Source organism: Anneissia japonica, unplaced genomic scaffold (assembly GCF_011630105.1).
Source record: "Anneissia japonica isolate Jap-2015-1 unplaced genomic scaffold, ASM1163010v1 scaffold287726_len2788222_cov184, whole genome shotgun sequence".
In the NCBI taxonomy this organism is placed as follows: domain Eukaryota; kingdom Metazoa; phylum Echinodermata; class Crinoidea; order Comatulida; family Comatulidae; genus Anneissia; species Anneissia japonica.
The window spans coordinates 2,383,426-2,402,067 of NW_022705125.1; the positions used below are offsets into that span (position 1 = coordinate 2,383,426).

General features: G+C 33.7%; 2 protein-coding genes across 3 annotated transcripts in view; one reads left to right on the plus strand and one right to left on the minus strand.

Moving 5' to 3' along the window:
- Positions 1 to 1,538: 1,538 nt before the first annotated feature.
- On the minus strand, positions 1,539 to 8,151 carry LOC117105240. 2 transcript variants are annotated; one of them, XM_033246323.1, is made up of 8 exons: positions 8,019 to 8,151; positions 7,038 to 7,146; positions 5,527 to 5,615; positions 4,723 to 4,868; positions 3,573 to 4,114; positions 3,085 to 3,186; positions 2,759 to 2,894; positions 1,539 to 2,564 (listed from the first exon to the last, which is right to left on the minus strand). In XM_033246323.1, exons 2-8 carry the CDS (start codon positions 7,108 to 7,110, stop codon positions 2,435 to 2,437), a joined length of 1,218 nt encoding a protein of 405 aa, XP_033102214.1. In that variant the 5' UTR covers positions 7,111 to 7,146; positions 8,019 to 8,151; the 3' UTR covers positions 1,539 to 2,434. The 2 variants fall into 2 exon arrangements, with proteins under 2 accessions (XP_033102214.1, XP_033102215.1); XM_033246324.1 differs by having other exon boundaries at positions 8,012 to 8,060.
- Positions 8,152 to 8,160: 9 nt separating this feature from the next.
- The window catches only part of LOC117105241 (lysophospholipase D GDPD1-like), a 21,973-nt gene continuing 11,491 nt past the window's right edge, over positions 8,161 to 18,642 (plus strand). The window contains exons 1-3 of the mRNA XM_033246325.1: positions 8,161 to 8,399; positions 16,593 to 16,635; positions 18,109 to 18,244. Coding sequence (XP_033102216.1) covers positions 8,195 to 8,399; positions 16,593 to 16,635; positions 18,109 to 18,244 — 384 coding nt within the window. The 5' untranslated portion in view covers positions 8,161 to 8,194. The remainder of the gene's footprint in view (positions 8,400 to 16,592; positions 16,636 to 18,108; positions 18,245 to 18,642) is intronic.

The window sequence follows — 18,642 nt, forward strand, 5'->3', positions numbered from 1 at the left end:
ATTTAATTTCGTGGTTTTAATCCATTTTCCTACCATTTTCCCTTTAATTTCATTCACGTAAAGCACACATAAGCCCCAAAGCTACACAAAGGAGCTTGATTTTAACATCTAATAGTGATAAATTGTGTTAATAACATTCAGCAATAATCTCATACATAACTATCATATACTTACTGAAGCCCAAATTAATCCTTCTATGCCTGTTGAAAATTTAAGAATCCTTGGCTTCCTCCTGCGATAGGAGACCAAGACAAGCAGTATCCCCAAAACTGAAGAAACTACAACGCTCCCTAAAATATACAGTTATAAAATTCATAAATTACTAAATATGCAAATATGAATTGAAAAACCCAATCAATCATGGCACAAAACAAATAATATAAATATACCAACATCAAAACAAATACAACCAAACCACATCTAAAAATTATCACAATACCAACATTCACAAGAAGTTTCCAAAACTCAAAATGCACATTAAAAAAATACCTGACCACACCTTATACATTACATTTATCATTACGGGAATTAGCGTCAGATAAAATATCGATGATTTAATTTAAGTTAAATTTCTTGTATGCAGTAAAAATTTCATTAAAAAACAGGAATGCATTAAGTTATTCTCACTGTTAACTTGTCTCATCTTGTCCTCCTTTGATTTTTATTAAATACTGCAAGCAAAGACCATTTTTTTTCTTTTTGTAATTTTCTCTTTCTTTTTTCTTTTTCTAATTTTCTGTTAAAATCTAATAACTTATCAAAACATACAAATTAAGAAATTCAATTTAAAATAGTTCTGAAATTAAGGTGGTGGTATTTTATACACTTTGCAGCCAATGAATACACTATCTATTAGTGTTTGTAGCCAGTACCTTTATATAGTACATAACAAATTGTATGTATTAAGGGGTACCAAATTCCCCAAATAATGTGCCTTTATAAATAAGTTGAAATCATTATAAAAAATTGTTTTCATTAGTTTGAGCCCCTATTAATAAATACATCCCAAGCTCCTCATTAAACTTGACTCCCATAACTATTATTGTTTACATCTGCCTAATGCACAGGAGGAAATATTGCAGCCTGTCATGGGCCACAAGTGGCCCAACTGCAATTTTTTGCAACCTGCGACAATATTACATGTTTGGCCCACCTAGAAAACCCATTGTTTTTATGGCTAGACACCAATCATCTGTAAAAAAATATTATGTAAACTAAGTATAAAAGTAGTGCCTGAAGGTTTTTATGGAAATGTCGATGTTTTTGGATGTGACCCTCAGTGTTCAATCAAAAGTTGCCCTCCGACCCTATTACGCCCACCTCTAGGCTAATGGGACTGCAGTATATGTAATGTGTAACACAGTGTAATGTAATACTCATAGACTATAACCTAGTAAAGTACTTATTATAACTCTGATCTCTGTGGGAGAATATGCTTTCTCCATCTCTGGTCATTTGATACATAAACAATGATGTACAACGTATAAACACCATCATTCTTTGGTACAGTATATCTAAACCCACTGCATTTTAAGCTATTCTATACATCTAATGTACATGCTAGTATCACATTTACAAGGCACAAACAAACGATTCTAGAAAAATATTTCCAACATTGGAAGATAAAATACATCAATAAAATACACTGGTCATCCTAATTATAAATAGTATAAATCTTATTTAATTCTTAAATATATATAAATAAAAATTGCTGTTTGAACAAATTGATTTTTTTTTTCTACATTTGTTAATTGGTGAAAAAAAAACAATAAGGGATTGTTTCTCAATGGACTACCAAATTCGCTACCAGGACACCACTGGAAATAATAAAAAAAGATTTTGTATATAGCGTTCACATATATTTTAAAGAAAATGCTCATTTTTACTGTCACTTAACGTGAGTACCAAATTTCCTTTTTTTGAGCAATAAAATTTAACTTTAACTTAAGGAAATAAACAGCTGAAAAAGAAAAATTTGGAAAACTAAAAACCAGTAAATATCCTACAAACAAGAAAGCAGAGCAACCAGAAGAAATTTTCAAACTTTTGTGGGTTGTCCTTCGTGTATTTCACATTGAATAAATCCAATCCAATAATAAATAATGATAAAAAAATAATAATGAATTTAATAACGTTTACAACTTATGATCATCATCATTTATGTATTTATAAATATTTTTTCTGAAAAATATTTTTAATTTTTAAATGAAAGTTTGAATTTTATTGTTCAGATAATCTTTAAAATATGATCAAGAAAATTTGTAGTTTGAACTGCGCATGCCCGTGTCAAGGTCAAACAGCATAAACATACACATAACATAGGTTTATGTCGATTGATTGGCTCATTGGAATAGCATCCATCAACCAGGTTCAATGAAAGACACAACTGAGTAAATTTTCTTGCTTAAAACAACACTATAGAAATATTTGGCTATTATTTCAACCTGTTCATTTCATCCGAGAGGACTTGTGTAATTCTGATAGCTTCCTGCGATTCTGGTGAGTTAATGAGACCCAACGCAACTTCTGCTGCTTGACGGACGTGTGAAATGGTATCGCCACGCCTATGAGAAAAGTAAAAGAAATACATGAATATGTATTTGATCGATAGGACAAATTAGAGTCAGTTTATGACCTATTGTAATAGAAGGTCATTTTTCACAAGTATTGCATTATTCAGATAAAAAAAGTTGCTATTTAATACCATTTCCCTGCACCTTTGACATTGATTAAATCAGGACATAGGTGAGGAACTTACCATAATGCAACAATGTACCGCACAGATTCTTCAGCCTTCATGTGTCCAAGAGATATGCAAGCAGCTTCCCGAACAAGCCGATCATCATCGCTGAGTTTTTTTATCATGCTCTGCACTACACGATAATTTTTTACCCCTAAAATTTAAGGTACAAGACTTGTTAAAAACACAACTACCATTGAAACTTTTACATTGTTTAAAGATTTCTGTATTTGTCTATACTTTTATTAAGCATTTTTATACAATTACAAATAGGGGTGGATGCAATCACATGGCCTTATGCTCCACCTCCCTCCAGCATTCCTGCAAGAAATTATAAATGTTACCTGTTTTGCCAAGTGCGATAGCTGCCACTGCCCTCATGTTTGGATCGCCATCGTTCAAAAGATTAATTAAAGTTGAAATTACTGAGCGCGTCTTGAACTGGCCTGCACAAGTAAGTAATAATAATAATTATCACAATAACAATATTGATAATAATTGTGAAACAGCTTAGCCCAGCCAACTGAAGTGGAGGTATCCACTAAATATGTGCTGAACTGTGGAGACATTTACATATTCCATCGTTCCCGGTTTAATTCTATGTGCTGTGCTGCCCTACTTGGGTTTCATCTGTAGACTTAAAATGAAATTCAAATAGTACACTGTCTTTCAAATAAGACCATGTCCATCGGCCACAGTGCACTACCCAATTCACCACCAGAATTCACCATGTGCTATCCTATCCTCCTTTTCTGACATCATGTAACGTTGATCAAGGCTATCAAAACATAAATTAACCAAAATTATGTTAAGAATGGAAAAATGTATTTACCAAGATTTTGAACTGCATCTAATCTGACTGTACTCTCCATGTCAAACACACTGCGCATCGCAAGCACGCCAAGAGCATAGTCCACGATACGATGATAGAAATTATCAGGATCAGTTGCAATACAACAGCAGAACGATGTGTACATCTTCCTCGTTATCATCTTACGAAGCTCAAAGATGTCTCCGTAGATTAAGTTCATCAACCACTTTTGTCGATGCTCTGGGAAGTTCTCCTTCAGCTGCTCCTTGTACTCGTCAGCAAAAGCATCACGGAAGTCTACCCATGCCAGCTGAGATCTACTCTCAAATCTACGCTCCCAAAAGTCTGGTTTGTCTACCACTTCTCTCTCCACGTTCTCCTCATTTCCAATTATGTAGACGAATCGTTCGTCGCTGATGTCATCGATACCTTCGCTGATGTCTGGTTTCTCGTGCCCCTTGGCTATAGCTCGTTGAATGGATGATATCAGCACGGGGTAATTCTCCTTCCTGTCTACTTCACTTATAAAAAACATCCAATTCAGTTTTGCAAGAATAAGCTTCCTAAAGTAACAAAAAACATACACTAATATACAAGCAATGATCTTATCACATTATTTTACATGATGACTTTACAATAATATAATAAGGTGTGATGGCAAAACAGCGCTAGGTCTCAAGGTTCAACCATCCGCCTCTGCCCTGGCGCAATCCCGGTCCCCTACCTAGGTGGCGCTTATCCAATGCTTTTATGATATCAATAACTTCCAGTAAGGCTGTTTTGGTACTGTGCTTGGGACAATATGCAGATTGAAAAACTGGTAGCAAATCGTTGTCTTTGAGGAATGGTACACTGGAAACAGGATGGTAATTGGTAAACATCTCTGGGTCATGTTTGTGGTGCTTGAGCACTGGATGCAGATTTCAGTACTGTGGGAAATTTGCCTTGACTTAAACTAAGACTGACAATGTGTGTTAGAACTGGAAGCAGTATATCAGTACACTGCTTTAATACAGAAGTTGGCAAAGATTCAAGATTTGAGCCCAAATTAATCCTGTAAGCTAAAAATGAAAACATCCTTACTTCTCCAAATCCTTGATTTGTTGTGATGCAGCTCATAAGAGAGCCACTTCAAACTATTAACTTTTCTCTGAATTCATCGAATACTTACATTGAGAAGGAGAGCTTGCAGTTCAAAGCTGGAAAGCAGTCCCTAGCAATTGGAAAGATGGGCGTGTCTGAAATGTAGGCCAATGAAATGAGATCTTCGCATTGTTGACTTGAAGTTGATCCTTCACTCAAAATGTTAACAAGCACCTAAGTTGAAAAAAAAACCAAAGAACAAAACAAATATAATTATTCAATTTGGGAACACACTGCAATAACACAGATTTCGGTACAGTATTTATCTAATGTAATATTTATATCATAGAATTGGGTTTGGCTTCTTTGAAAAAGGGTTGGATGGATGGACTTATTCAATGCGAAATCCAAGGGTAACCTATGAAAGTCTAAAAAAGAAATATTTCCAGTGGGGTCCTTCTGGTGGTGATTGGGCAGTACACCAGGAGACAATTCATCCCCTCTTTTCAAAAGAGTACAGCATTCTTTTACAATGCACACAGCTTATATATCTCATCCGAAAAGAAGGTGCACTATTGTAACTTGCATTTCAACACTCCAGCTGAAACACGAGAGCAGCGATGGGAATTGAACTGGGCACCTAGAGATAGCCACGTTTCAGTGCACATACAGTGGCTACCACCGGTTTAACCAAATAATCTAAGATGCTCTTGTAATTATTCCGACCAAGAGCCAGCCATTGGCTGACCCCTTGTGCAATATGGCTTATTTAAATATTTTGTGTAACATGATATGCCTATGTTTGGGTGTAATGACAATATCTTCCCCATTGTGGCTCATCGCATAAATTCTTTAGTTAAAATTTGATAGTGTGGACAAAGTTCTATAATACCTTTGATGCAACTAGGAGCTGTCCCACTGACATTGATTTGTCACTTGAGTTTGATGTCCACACACTCAAACCATCTTCACTCAGAGAATCTGAAGCGGTAAACATAAACTAAATATACCAACAGCATCTAACTTTGTATTTGTTGCCTTATATAGGCTTAATAAATCGTCCAAAGACAACAGGACACACTAGAAAATAATGGATAAGAAGTGAAAAACACATACAAAGTTTCTTTTGAGGAAACAATAACAGTTGTTGCTCTTCAACCAAAAAGAAATAAAAACATAAAAGAAAATCAGTTAAATTCAACAATTTGAAGGTCCTTACAAAATATGTCAAGGTGTCAACTAATTCTCACAAATGAGTTTAAAATATTTATTGATAATTGACACATAAGTTTAATATATGGTACAGATACAACAATATCAAAAATGTTGATTACTAGCTTTCTATGCCTTGTCAAGGTTTTTCCACAATGTACAATTCTAATGCACAGGTTCCTGTGATCATGAAAACCAGGATGAATCATGGATTTTTTTTAACAAGGATGTTATTCATGGAAAAATATTGCCGTAGGCCAAACTTTTGTGGGAATGTCATGGAAACAGTCTAAAGATTTGCACATATATACAAAATAATATGGCACAAAATATATATTTAATTTTGTCCTTTTTTTGTATTTAATGTAATAATAGAATTTCGAAAGGAAAGTAATTGAAAAGTTAGAGTAAAGAAGTTGCACGATTGAACCTTAAATGCTTTCAATGTGATATTAATCAACATGCATGTGTAAGAAGGAAATTACCGTATTTATTCGAATAAATACCTCCCTTGAATAACACCCCTCACAACCCTTCTCAACAATAAATGCCCCAGTGCATTTTAATTAGAATAAATAAGTCAGTTATGAATTCGATGAGGAAAGCTTGCCAACAAATGAGGTGCCATCTTCAGTATTAGGCCAAATAAAAAAAAAAGTTGTTTCTCGTCCTAATATTTTGGAAAAAAGGAGAATGAGGGCATTTTTTCCCCCTCCAAGATGGCAAATCCAAGATGGTCGATGGGAAACAGCTACTACTTTCTCACTTTTACAAAGTAGACACATTAAAAGCTAATAAATTAAACACTAAACATTCATTCATACCATATATATCCCAAACACGAACGATCGAGAGAGGAATTTTACTGATGGGACTTTACAGTAGTCAGACTTTCATACATTTCATAAAATAAAGGGGGAAAAAAAAAAGGGCAAAGAAAATGGATGCATGAGGAGGTGAGAAACTAGTAATTTTTTTAAATTTGGCCTTAAATCAAAAGTTCACTTCAGCCCTCTGACCCACTTTGATCCCAACTAACCTATCAGTAGAGGGTCAGGATTATGCACGTGTCTCACAAACACATGTATTGTCCTAAAAATTGCATGGTTTGCATATTATGTTTTTACACTGTTGTTTTGCAAGACCATATCCAAAGGGAAAGGCTTTGCTGATGGTCCATTGTTCTCTTACCTGCAAGAGACTGTGCAAATTCATTATCAGACTCAACACCAATTATCATCACATCATAGCCTCCACTACCCATGTTGAACTTAGTTGAGGATGAGGAATCTACAAAATGCTGTAAAAACAAGATCAGAAATAATACAAGTATTACAGAAAGTTTTATCATAGTTAAGCCGAAAGTTAGTTAGCACCGAGTATCATCCACGTAAAATTAAAATACTTTACAGATGGCATTGGCATACTACTACCTATCGAGTACAATTCTATATGAAATACCTGCTTGTACATGGGCAGATTTAGGGGGCCGGGCCGCCCTAGCCCCCATCCCCCTTTTGGAAAGTTAAATTTAAAAAAAAAGAAAAAGAAAAAATTAATCGCCCAAACAAAACGCCTCAGACTGAGGTTATTTTCAGACGTCTAGAACATTGAAATTTCACGGCAGCATGCCCCCAGACCCGCCAGGGTATTGTTATCTCGATTGGCCCCACTTTTGGTCCCCCTTCTGTCCCCCTCTTTTGGTCATCTCTGAATCTGCCCCGACCTACCTAATATTTTTTTGGTCCTACAGGCTACATATAAATACATCATGCCATCATTTGTCTTTGGAGTCCATTTTTAATACAAATTAAAATGTAGACTTTATAAACTAGCCTACTTACGCTTGTTTTGTATAATACAAACCAAAGGTCCATGATGAGTGAGCAAGAACTACGCCTAGGGGCCTAGGCCTAGTTAAGTAGGCCTAGGGCCTAGTAGTAGTGGAGCAACCGTGTTGATTTCGCTCCACTCTCTGACTCTAAAGACAACCTAACAAGTAAGGTACAGAAAGGGCCTACGAAAATTAAATTCTAGGCCTCTACTACTAGGCCTAGACATACACTATGTAGGTCTAAATCTAACACTCAATACCTAGATTTATATTTTAATAAATAACTAGTTGAAAATTTAGTCTTATAGGCCTCGGTATTTGTCATCCTTACCCCTTACCGCAAAAACAAATCCGGTGTTTTTCCACCCCTAAAGAGCAACATGACATGACTTTCAAAATGTCAAGTGGGGTCAAAGTTTATCTTCTTGCATGAAACAGCTGTATTGATTGTATCATTGTATCCTCCATCACGCACGGGATTGAAGAAAAAGTCTTTATTAGTTTTGCATTTTTAATGATAGATTTGTGTATTACCTATTCTCAGATCGTTTTCAACGATATGTCAGTCTTTTCATTAGCAATACCGCTCTCTGTTTTTGGGGGCTACACAGTCCTTTCACTTGTTTTACTTCGATTTCCGACACTAATCCATCGGAAAAAGATTCTGAAATTCCGCAAATCGCGATGCAATAGATGTCGGCTCATTGCTCACCGAGGAGGTAAGTACGCTGAACTACAGCCTGGACAGCAGCCTAGCCTAAGCCATAGGCCTAGGCTAATAATATATAAAGTTCTTAACCGTTCTGAATCGACAGAAAAAGTGGTTGTCTTTGACTACCATAGTAGTTGACAAGCTTCAACTGTGAAAAACAAAAGGAGGAACCTAGAGAGGAAAAAAATATGTTAGCTGACCTTATTTCACTTTCATGTTCCTTGATTTTGTTTTCTATTTTAGTATTAGCTATCTAACCGTCTAATTACTTATCTTCTCTTTCACTTTTATTCTATGCTTCCTTAACTTTCTGTGATTCCTATTTACCTATCTTTTTTTCTTTCGTCTTCTTTTTCCTTTTTTAAGTACCTTTTCTTTCCTTTCCGCTTTCTTTCTAATGCCTCCTTAGGCATTATTTCTTTAGCTTTACTGTAGATTACCTTTGTAATATTTCCTTATCTTTCTTCTTTTTCTTTGCTTCCTATGTATCCTTGATTTTTCTTGTATTTACTTGATTTCTTTTTTATCCTTTTCATTTCTTATGCTTTTTCATATATATCTTATTTTATCTTATCATATTGTTTCTTTTGTATTCTTTTTCTTTCTTGTCCTTTTCTTTCTTTTTACCGTTTCTTAGGTTGCTTTAAATAACCTTTCTTTTTCTTTCTTATAATTCGTTCTTTTCATTCCTTTTTTTTTCTTATATTTACTTTTCTTTACTTTACTTTAATTTTCTTTATTTGGGTTTTAATTCTTTCTTTTCTGTTCTTTCAATCTTTCTTTCTATTTTTTCTCACACCTTTCGTAGGTGTTCTTGAATATCCTATCTTTTTCTTTCTTATGTTTCATTCTTTCCTTTCCTAGGCCCTAGTTAGATAGTCTAAGCTGTGCAGGTTTAGGCCTAAGACTAAGTGGGCCTAAGCTGGCCAGGCCAGTATCCAGGTGGGTTGTTATGGTTCGGGAGAACCCCCCTTTTCTAGCAAACCCCCCTCTTTTATGGTGAAATTTCCAAAATAAGTCCTCCAACCCAACTAATGCACTGCAGACCCACCCAGACACGACGTTCTTAAACATATCTGCTTTTATAGCATTATTTAGACCCATAAAACACAAAAATCCTCTTGCTTTGTGGGATTGTGGACCCCACGAGGCTTCACGCCCAGAAAACTCCCCTTGGAAGGACCTAACTACGGGCCTGCTGGCCTTGCCATTTAGCAGAGAAAGGCCTTGGATGAAGTGTTCTTGGGATCAGGTGCAATGCATGGACTGCGGATGCACAGCGGGGGTCAAGAGTTATGGTTAGGGTTAAACATTAAGAAGATATTCAACCTCATCTACATACCCGGGGGATGGGGGGTCAATGACCATGTATCGCACCTGATCCTGTTCTTGTTTAACGTGAATGTGGTGCTGTACATATTTTTGGTCCTAAAAAAAAACGTAAGCAAATTGAAACCACACGATACGTCATGCAAAATGTTGACACACAAGAGTAAATACATGCAAAAACTTATTTTGTAGCAATAATTCTCAAAATTCTGATTATATCATTATACCTACATACAATATAGATCACCGCATATTTAGAATGTTTAGACTAGTTTACTCCATGTTTAAATTTTAATAGGAATCTTGAAAATATTTTCAAGATTATTTTTATTAATCCAATTTTATCGATTGCAACTTGTCACTTCTAGAAATGTTATTTATAAAATGATTTTTTATGCAATTTTTGAAATATGGTATGAAATATGTATTACGAAGACGTTAAATTACCTTAGCAATAAAATGATAAGTTTACAACAATTTGTAACCACAATAAATACACAGTGTATTACCAGTTTAACCCTACATTTGCCAGGTGGGGACTCACTCCAATCCCTAATTTTAAAAAGGGGTAAAACAATGATGAAAAACAAATTGAAATGTAAAATTAAGAAATAACATCCAGAAATTCCAATCCTATGTAATTTCTAGTTTGACCTCATTACTTTAACTGAGCCTGCACCATTCAATCATTGATTCTTTACAATGACACTAGGCCTATATCCACTTTCTATATTTAACTATGAAAAGGTAGGTCTTATAAATTTTGGTTGTATTTGCTAATGATTTTGAACGTAATCCCATCAAGCAGTATTCATTCATAGGTTGGTCATCGGAAAATGTATTCACAGCTAATTAATTTTTTTTAAGTGTATTGTCCCCATTATGATTTTAACTTTCATTAGTGTTCAAATGACTTCTCAATGGAGTTACTCAGTTTTATCAAGCCAAGTAGTTATTCCCTTGAATTATCCCATTAAAATTTAGGGCACATTTAAGTTTTTTAAGTGCTAACTGTTGTACTAAAGTAATTGTTAATTACATGATATTAACTTTGATATGGAGAAACATCTCCATTGTTGATAATTACATATGAAATCAATATTAGAACAAAATATGTGTCCTCAATCCTCATTAGAATTCAAGTTAAAGACACTTAGATTTTCCCATTAAGATGCATATTTTCTCAAAATATTTCATAATATAGGTACAGGTATGCAATGATTCATAGTGAATCACATGATAGTACTTTTGATGTTACACAATGAATAATAATATGTCACAAGGTAGTAACTTAGGTATTGAGAAACACCTCCACCAGTGATGAAATATGATTTTTATTTTTTTGAAAGAAAAAGTTACTTTTCCCATAGAGACTTGAACCAAAGAATTGCAGATTTAATGGAGTGTAGGTTACAGAGGACAACAACATGAACTAGTGTATCCCCAAGACCCCAATGTATTTAAATATTTAATTTGTTTTTAATGTGGTTTGGGTCTCAAAACTCTCAATTAACTTGAACTTTTATGAATCAGCAAACACCGGGTCAGCTAAGGTTATTGAATTCAAGTAATAAATTAAAGAGAGAGTGATTATATTACAGTATCACATTTAGTGTCACATAAAGTTTTGTGTCTTGTACAGTGTCTTGTATTTTGTTATAGTAGTCAGCTTTATGAGCTTAATTACTTATTAATATATTACTCCATGCTATTGAATTGGAATTAATAATTACCAAATACCAACCACTATTTCAATCAATAACATTAACTTATGCCCACAATCTAACAATAGACTGTGTTCTTTTAACTTGGAAATATCTATATTTAGCTTGTATTTGTATTGAATCTAATTTCATTTCATTACCTTTTTTAATTCCAGGTAAACATGACAATCGTACAGAAACGAAAACAAAACACTTGAACGATAAATTTGGAAAATGGGGAAAAGAAATTGAGCAAAATACTGTATAAACAGTACTCCAAGGATTGTCGGAGTATAGAAAACTCTTGATTCCCTAATATTGACCAATCAGATAACCGGATTCTTTGGCAAACTTCTGGTAATTTTTTTTGTTGGGGTTGCAATTTTCATCGCATCCGCGATTGAGCATTGTTCGTTCAATAATGAATTAATTATTAAAACAAGTGAGTAATTAAATGTTTTATGAAGGCCTATTTACGTATACACATACAATAAATGAGGAATAACATAAAATTAGGTAAATCAGGGGATAGGGAAAAAAAGGGGCCGCCCATGATATCGTGGATCAAGCCTTGCTATATAAATAGCTCTATTTGAAATTGTTATGTACATTTATTTGTATATCATCGTTGCATTTGGCAAATTGCCTGAGCAGGCCTGACACCCCTCCTCTCCCGGTTCCCGCTCTTGAAATTTAATAGAAACAAAGCAATATTAATCCTTTCATCATCTGAAAATAAATTTACACCCACAAACATGGAAAACACAAAGAAGGTGATACTGTAAACCATAGAATCATAAATTTGGATTAAAATTATCATGAATTTTCCAGTTAAATACAAAAAAATTATAGAAAACAATAAAGAGAATCCTATAAAGGTAATCTTTAATCTCTTAATGGGCGAATTCAGTGCAAAGTACATGGATCTTCTCCAATAATGCTTAACATCACATACTGTAGTCCTGGAGACACTGGTTAAATTCTTCTTACGAACAACTCAGATTCTTAGCTCTGAGCAATGGTCAATTGAGTGTAATAAATTGTAATAAAAAGCTACTTTGGTATAGCAGCAGACAGAGTATATTGATGACTGGTCTGCACAATAATATAATAACTTATGTAAACATTGTAATAAAACACTTGATAATAAAACCAAGGGTTCCACATGCCTTATGCACAGTAACGACATTTGATTGAATCCCAGGTTTGCTCTTCTTAATTTGAATATATCCATAAAATGTCTATGTCTATGTCTGACTGTTACTTGATCCTAGTTCATATGTGTTATATCTTCCATGTCTACTTAATTATTTTATTGATCTTATTGTTTACATTGTCTCAGCATGATTGATGATAAATCAATAGATGTATTTAGTTAAATGCCAGTATTATTAAGCCTCATGTATTGGAAGTGCCAACTTCACGGTAGTGAATTTGCAGTATTTTTACAGTACTTACATCTCCCTGGTTATGTCATCATGGGTTGCAACAATAGCACCTAAAGAGACCTATGTGCCCAAAAGCTAGTGTATCAATAGCGTAACCAAGGGGAGGGGGACGGTGCCTGAGCGCACCCCTTTTTTTGTTATAAGGTGCAAAAAATAATTGGAAATAAATGGCAAAGTAAAGTTAATTTAGATTTTAAACAACCAATTTATAGTGTAGTTATACTGTAGCCATGGATGCTCCGTTCCTACAGTAGTCTTGCACCTTGCGTAAAGTTCAGTGGATGTAAAATTTCTATTCAGCTACAATATTTAAGTGTGTTTTATTTACTCTCATGAGACTAGTAAAGCTCATCTATTTTCACTTAACAAAATTTGCACTATCATGTTTTGGGTAAGGTAGGCCTACTTTAGTTACTCTGTGTCTCAACCTTTATTTGTAGTATAATGGTACAGAAGAATCACATGACTGTTCACTTCCAGCCAGGCTCCAAAATACCTCAACTTGCATTGTTAAGAGACTTTGAAGAAGTTCATTGCTATTTTCCTGCCTTCAGCTACTGTGCATACCACCATGTCTAAGAATAAAAGCCTAGAACCACCAGTTATAGAATCTATTGTAGAACCACTATGGCCTATGTACCTTAATTTCTCCTTGATATCAGCTAATAATGGCAGAAAATAATTTTTTTTTAAACCCAGCTACAAGAAGTTTCAACTTAAAAAAGATATTAGTACCAAAGAACTGAAGTTTCAGTTCACAGATTAATGGCATATGTAAATTTATTTGACATTCTGTCTTAACTTCTTCCTGGAAGTTTAAATTTTTCTTTTTTTTAACCAAGAAATTTAATGATTGATTTAATTGAATTGTTTTTGAATGTTCTAATTTTTTCCCTACAGATTTTTATAAAACTTTAATTAGTTTGTTGGTGCAATTATTATGGGTTATGGTATTAGCAAGCATCTGAGAAAAATATTTTGATCCACTAGTTTCTCTGCCATGTACTGTAATATGCCCGAGGATACTGTCCACAGTCTTCAAGCTTCATCCTATAGTAGTAATAAAGGAGGAGGCCTGAGTGTGAAATTTCAATTCCACATGGTTTCTGAAATTATTCTATAGCAGCTTTTCAGTCAATATTCTGTTTAACGCTGGCAACATGGAAAACGTGTATTTGTATTGACTCGTCATTCCATTGCGAAGAATAGATGTAATTGTTGTTGAAATCAAGTTGAATAACTATTCTGCCATGAATAAACTAATTATAGATGTGTGTGATAAATTACATACTTGTTTATTGCTTGTCAAAATTATGCCATTGTGGCGTATGCAGGCCAATGTATTGATTTCTGGATCTAGCGGTCCAGATGTAAGATGGTACTGTATTACTCTGCGTATGCGTTAAGCAGTCTGTCATTCAATGGATGGTTTTAGTACATGTCAACACTATAAATAAAAAGGATTGCTAATTTTATTTATTTGTTTATGCAATAGATTTAGGCTGTAGGCCAAGGTTTGCTAATAACAAACTATTGTATAAGTGGCAATCTTCTAGCACAAACATAAACATTATAATGCTTTACATATCTTAATAACTTTTTTTATGAGCCCTTAGGGGAGACGTTTTGGTTGTGAGAGAAATAATTCTTTTACATGACAGGACTTGCTAATAGGATTAATTAGTGCTATAGTACCCTGGGATTAAAAGGCAAACATCTTAACCGCCCAGCTATATATATATATAGCTGCACAGAATATATGACAATTTTCATAGCCTATAGGAAACCAGTGCAGTTTAGGGATAAAGACAGAGTGGTAGGGGCCCATGTGGGGCTAATTCCTGACACTTAAAAAACTGGGCAGTTTTTGGTCATTTTAAGTTGTTTTCACGTGAGATGTTTTCACGTATGATCACCACTTCTATTAAGGAAATTTTCTCCTTTTGATCCGTTGAGTCATGGCAGACAGTAAGGTTTCTCCATGGAGTCAGACCGAGCCGCAGCATCATCATCATTATCATTGTCGTCGTCTTCATGTTTATCATCATGTTTTTATAAAAAGCAAAAGAGATTCAAAAATATGGATTTCGACTGTGCAGACAAAACCGCAATTGTGATGGAACATTTAGATCGTTTCGAGCAGACACGTCATGTTTCCCCCAAGGCCTTAAAGATAAAATTCTAATTAAATAAATGAGAACTAATATTAGTTCGGTAGTCAATACTCAGCTCAAACATACAGCCAATTTGCTACCGATTCTTTGTCATGACCATAGCCATATTGTGTGTTCTTGTTTTGCAATTTGTAACTTGCAGTGAATCATGCCTTTGTTATGTTAAGAATGTTACCATAGTTCTAGTTATATCCTCATGTTTGTGTTTTTCCAACATTAATCAGTATTAATGATGAAATTGCCTGCCATTCTAGTATACTCACAGTATTAGGTTGCATCAATAGCATGCTTAGAAATATGAGCGTATGATACGCTCATCACATACACCAGCTAAAAAACACCAATTTTATGAACAGCATTTTTTAAGCCAGACTCTAAAGGAAAAAGATATTTTGATATGTTGTGCCACTGATTTTTCTAAGACCTAAGACACAAAAAGTGTGTTTGATTAAAAACTCAGGCACAGTTAATGAGCTATAGATTTTTGAACATTTTAAAATGGAGGAAAAGGTGGTTGTGCCCCCTTTTCCCACAGTTATTAAACAATTTATATCTTATTAACCTTTCTCAAGTTTTTCATCAGAACAATTTTTGTGTCTTTCAGTTACAACATATAAAACATTTGGTTTTTCTCTGGAGCCTGACTTTAAAAAAAACTGTAATTTACATTGCTACAAAATTTAACAAATATATAGTATTTTTTTTTCTGTTGTTTATTGAAATTATAACTATAATTTATATAATATTTCTTCCCAATTACATCATACTCAAACACTCTTCGCTAAAGGCTCTGCAGTGTTGGTAGAGAAGTATAAAACAAGCATTTCAACAAGGATTGTACTCAAACTCATGATCATTCGGTGCCTGGAAAGCCCAAAGTTTTACTATTGTGCCTCATTTACAATATATATTTCAATGCTGTATAGCGTATTGTGAGATTTATAATAGCATTTCCATACTGAATATATGATCTGATGTTTTAGAATGCAAGTAGTCCTATCAACAAAAGCTGTAGTTTCAATTCAATTCAGTTCAGTCTTTTATTGTCCAGTATATATAAAAAAAAATACATTAGAAAATCTTTGTTTATACACTGCAACATATAAAAGGTAAAACATTCAATATATAAAAAATTAAAATACACAATTAAATTTTCAGTTTCAGTTCAAACATTTAAACATAGTCTATTTAGATTGTTACTTTTTTTTAACCAGGGGAAATAATGTTCAAATACTCTTCAATGGTTTTTGTAAAGATGTAGTATCAGTTAAAAAAGACAGAAAAACACTGCAAATATAAAAAAAAAAGAATTAAATAGCTTATTTCAGAGGATTAAATAAATTATTAGCTTCTGATAAACAGATAAAAAAAAAGTAGTTTTCACCGATTTACAGACATTTTACAAAAATGCATCAGGAATGAAGATAATTTTGTCCATACGGACCATATGCCAGAAACGAGATAACTTAACACAAATTTTTGGACATGGATTTGATAATCGTTTGCATAGCCTGTTTATTACTTTTTCTTATCTTAAATTTTTCAGGTGCAGGAGACAATCTTGAAAACACACTAACAGCATATAATCAGTAAGTAGCCCTACCCTTTTCCATAATTATTGCAAAACTGAAAGTAAGAAATAATGAACCTGTTTATAGCAACACTTTCATTTTTGAAAAAAAAAATGTGTCCATTGTTTCATTGTTAGCAGTGTGTAATTTAAAGTAATTTATTTTGTCGGTCTATTACATACAAGTTCAGGTTCAGATTGAAGTGCTTTTGTAATTTCTTTTCATGCAAGATGTGCTTTATTATAAGAAAAGAACTTTAAGAATATGATAACAATAATCATAATCCTGGTACTAAAGTACGATCTTTTGCAAGCAGTGATTCAATTGATAACGTTACTGTATTTATGATAGATAAAATGATAAGGCAGTTTTTTTTCTCTTTCGTGGGATTTTCACCTACCTTTATTTCTTTATCTTTTTGTTACTTTTTCATTTTTTTTCCAATGATGGTAATGATATTATTTTATTATTATTTGTGGTTATTATTCGCTTGCAGTTAATAATAACCACAAGTGATAATATAATTCAGTTCAATTCATTTCCTTTATTAATCAAGAAGTACATATTTCATAATTATTGTCCTACTAGACTTAATGAAAAATATAAATATATTATACCAGCGTTACACAGCCAATAAAACATGCTTACAACTACGGTAAATAATGTTTAATTTAAGCAGTTTAAGCAAAAATTTGCAAATATATTGCCGATACTTAGTCAGAACCCTGGAACTTTTGATTTAAAGGCCATTCCACTGTACTGTACGCTTCTTCCAGGATGAAGGATGTCAAGAAAAAAAAACCACCCTACTGTACAGTACATTTCATCGCTCACATCACGAACTAACACAACCAAAGTAGCGCGTCAAAACGAGCGCGTATTTGTTGTCAAGCAATTTTGTATTCTTTACCACACAAAAAGTCCTTAACAACAACAGCGCGTATTTTGACGTGCTGTCTTGATTTCACGAACTAACACAATCTACTTTGATTGTGTTAGTTCGTGATGTGAGCGACGATTTGAGGTTTTTGTCTTTAATTTTTTGACAATAGCTTTTCAACAGCCAAATTCTATGAACGTAGTCTTCTCATTCCATTTGATCCTGTAAAGAAAATAAAATAAATAAATAATATATTATATTGTAAAATATATAGATAGAAAATATCTAGTATACATTTTTGAAAAAGTATAATAAAATAATGTAGCAAAAGTATTAAAACATGACCAAAATTTATGATTTTTTGAATGGCTTGGCAAATTATAAATATTAGCTAAGGAAGAAATCTACATTATGTATGTGAAATTTTACAGATTAAGTTTACTTTTATGTTTAAAAGCTGTAAATAAAGAAGCCCTCCATTGCCATGGTAATCAACCCTAAATTATTCGAGAAGAAGTAGCAATGATAATAGAGTATTGTGAGTATTATCATGCAAAAATCATTAAGATTGGTATTGAGATATCAATTTTTTTATATATATATATTTTTAGTGCAATGAACCTGAATTATGATATGCTTGAAATTGATTGCCAGTTCACCAAAGATAAACAAGTGGTTATCGTTCATGACGATGTACTTACCAGGGTCACAGGTCAACCAGTGTCCGTTAAAGAGACAGAGTATGTTGTAAGTTGCCTCAGAGATCACATTAATTAATTGTAGGCTAGCCACAATGTTGTGAATAATATAGGTTTGTTTGACCTTTCTACACATAAGCTGCAAAAAGAGAAAAAAAATAAGCTGTGCACTAATGAAAATTAATGTTGGGTTTTGGATATTTCAATAATGTTGTAAAATAATGATGTCCAATTTTATATACTTAATGCTTAACAGGCCAGACTATGCCAGCACAAATAGCTTTTTCCCATTTGGTTAAATATTTAGGCTGTTCCAGGGCTGCCTCAGTGCATTGGAACACTTCTAGTGGCAAATTCAAGAATTTGAAATAGAGGAGGCCTTTGGAGAGACTTTCACAAATGGAGATGGTCCAGACCACCTCAGCCCCACCATGCCCCACCCCCTCC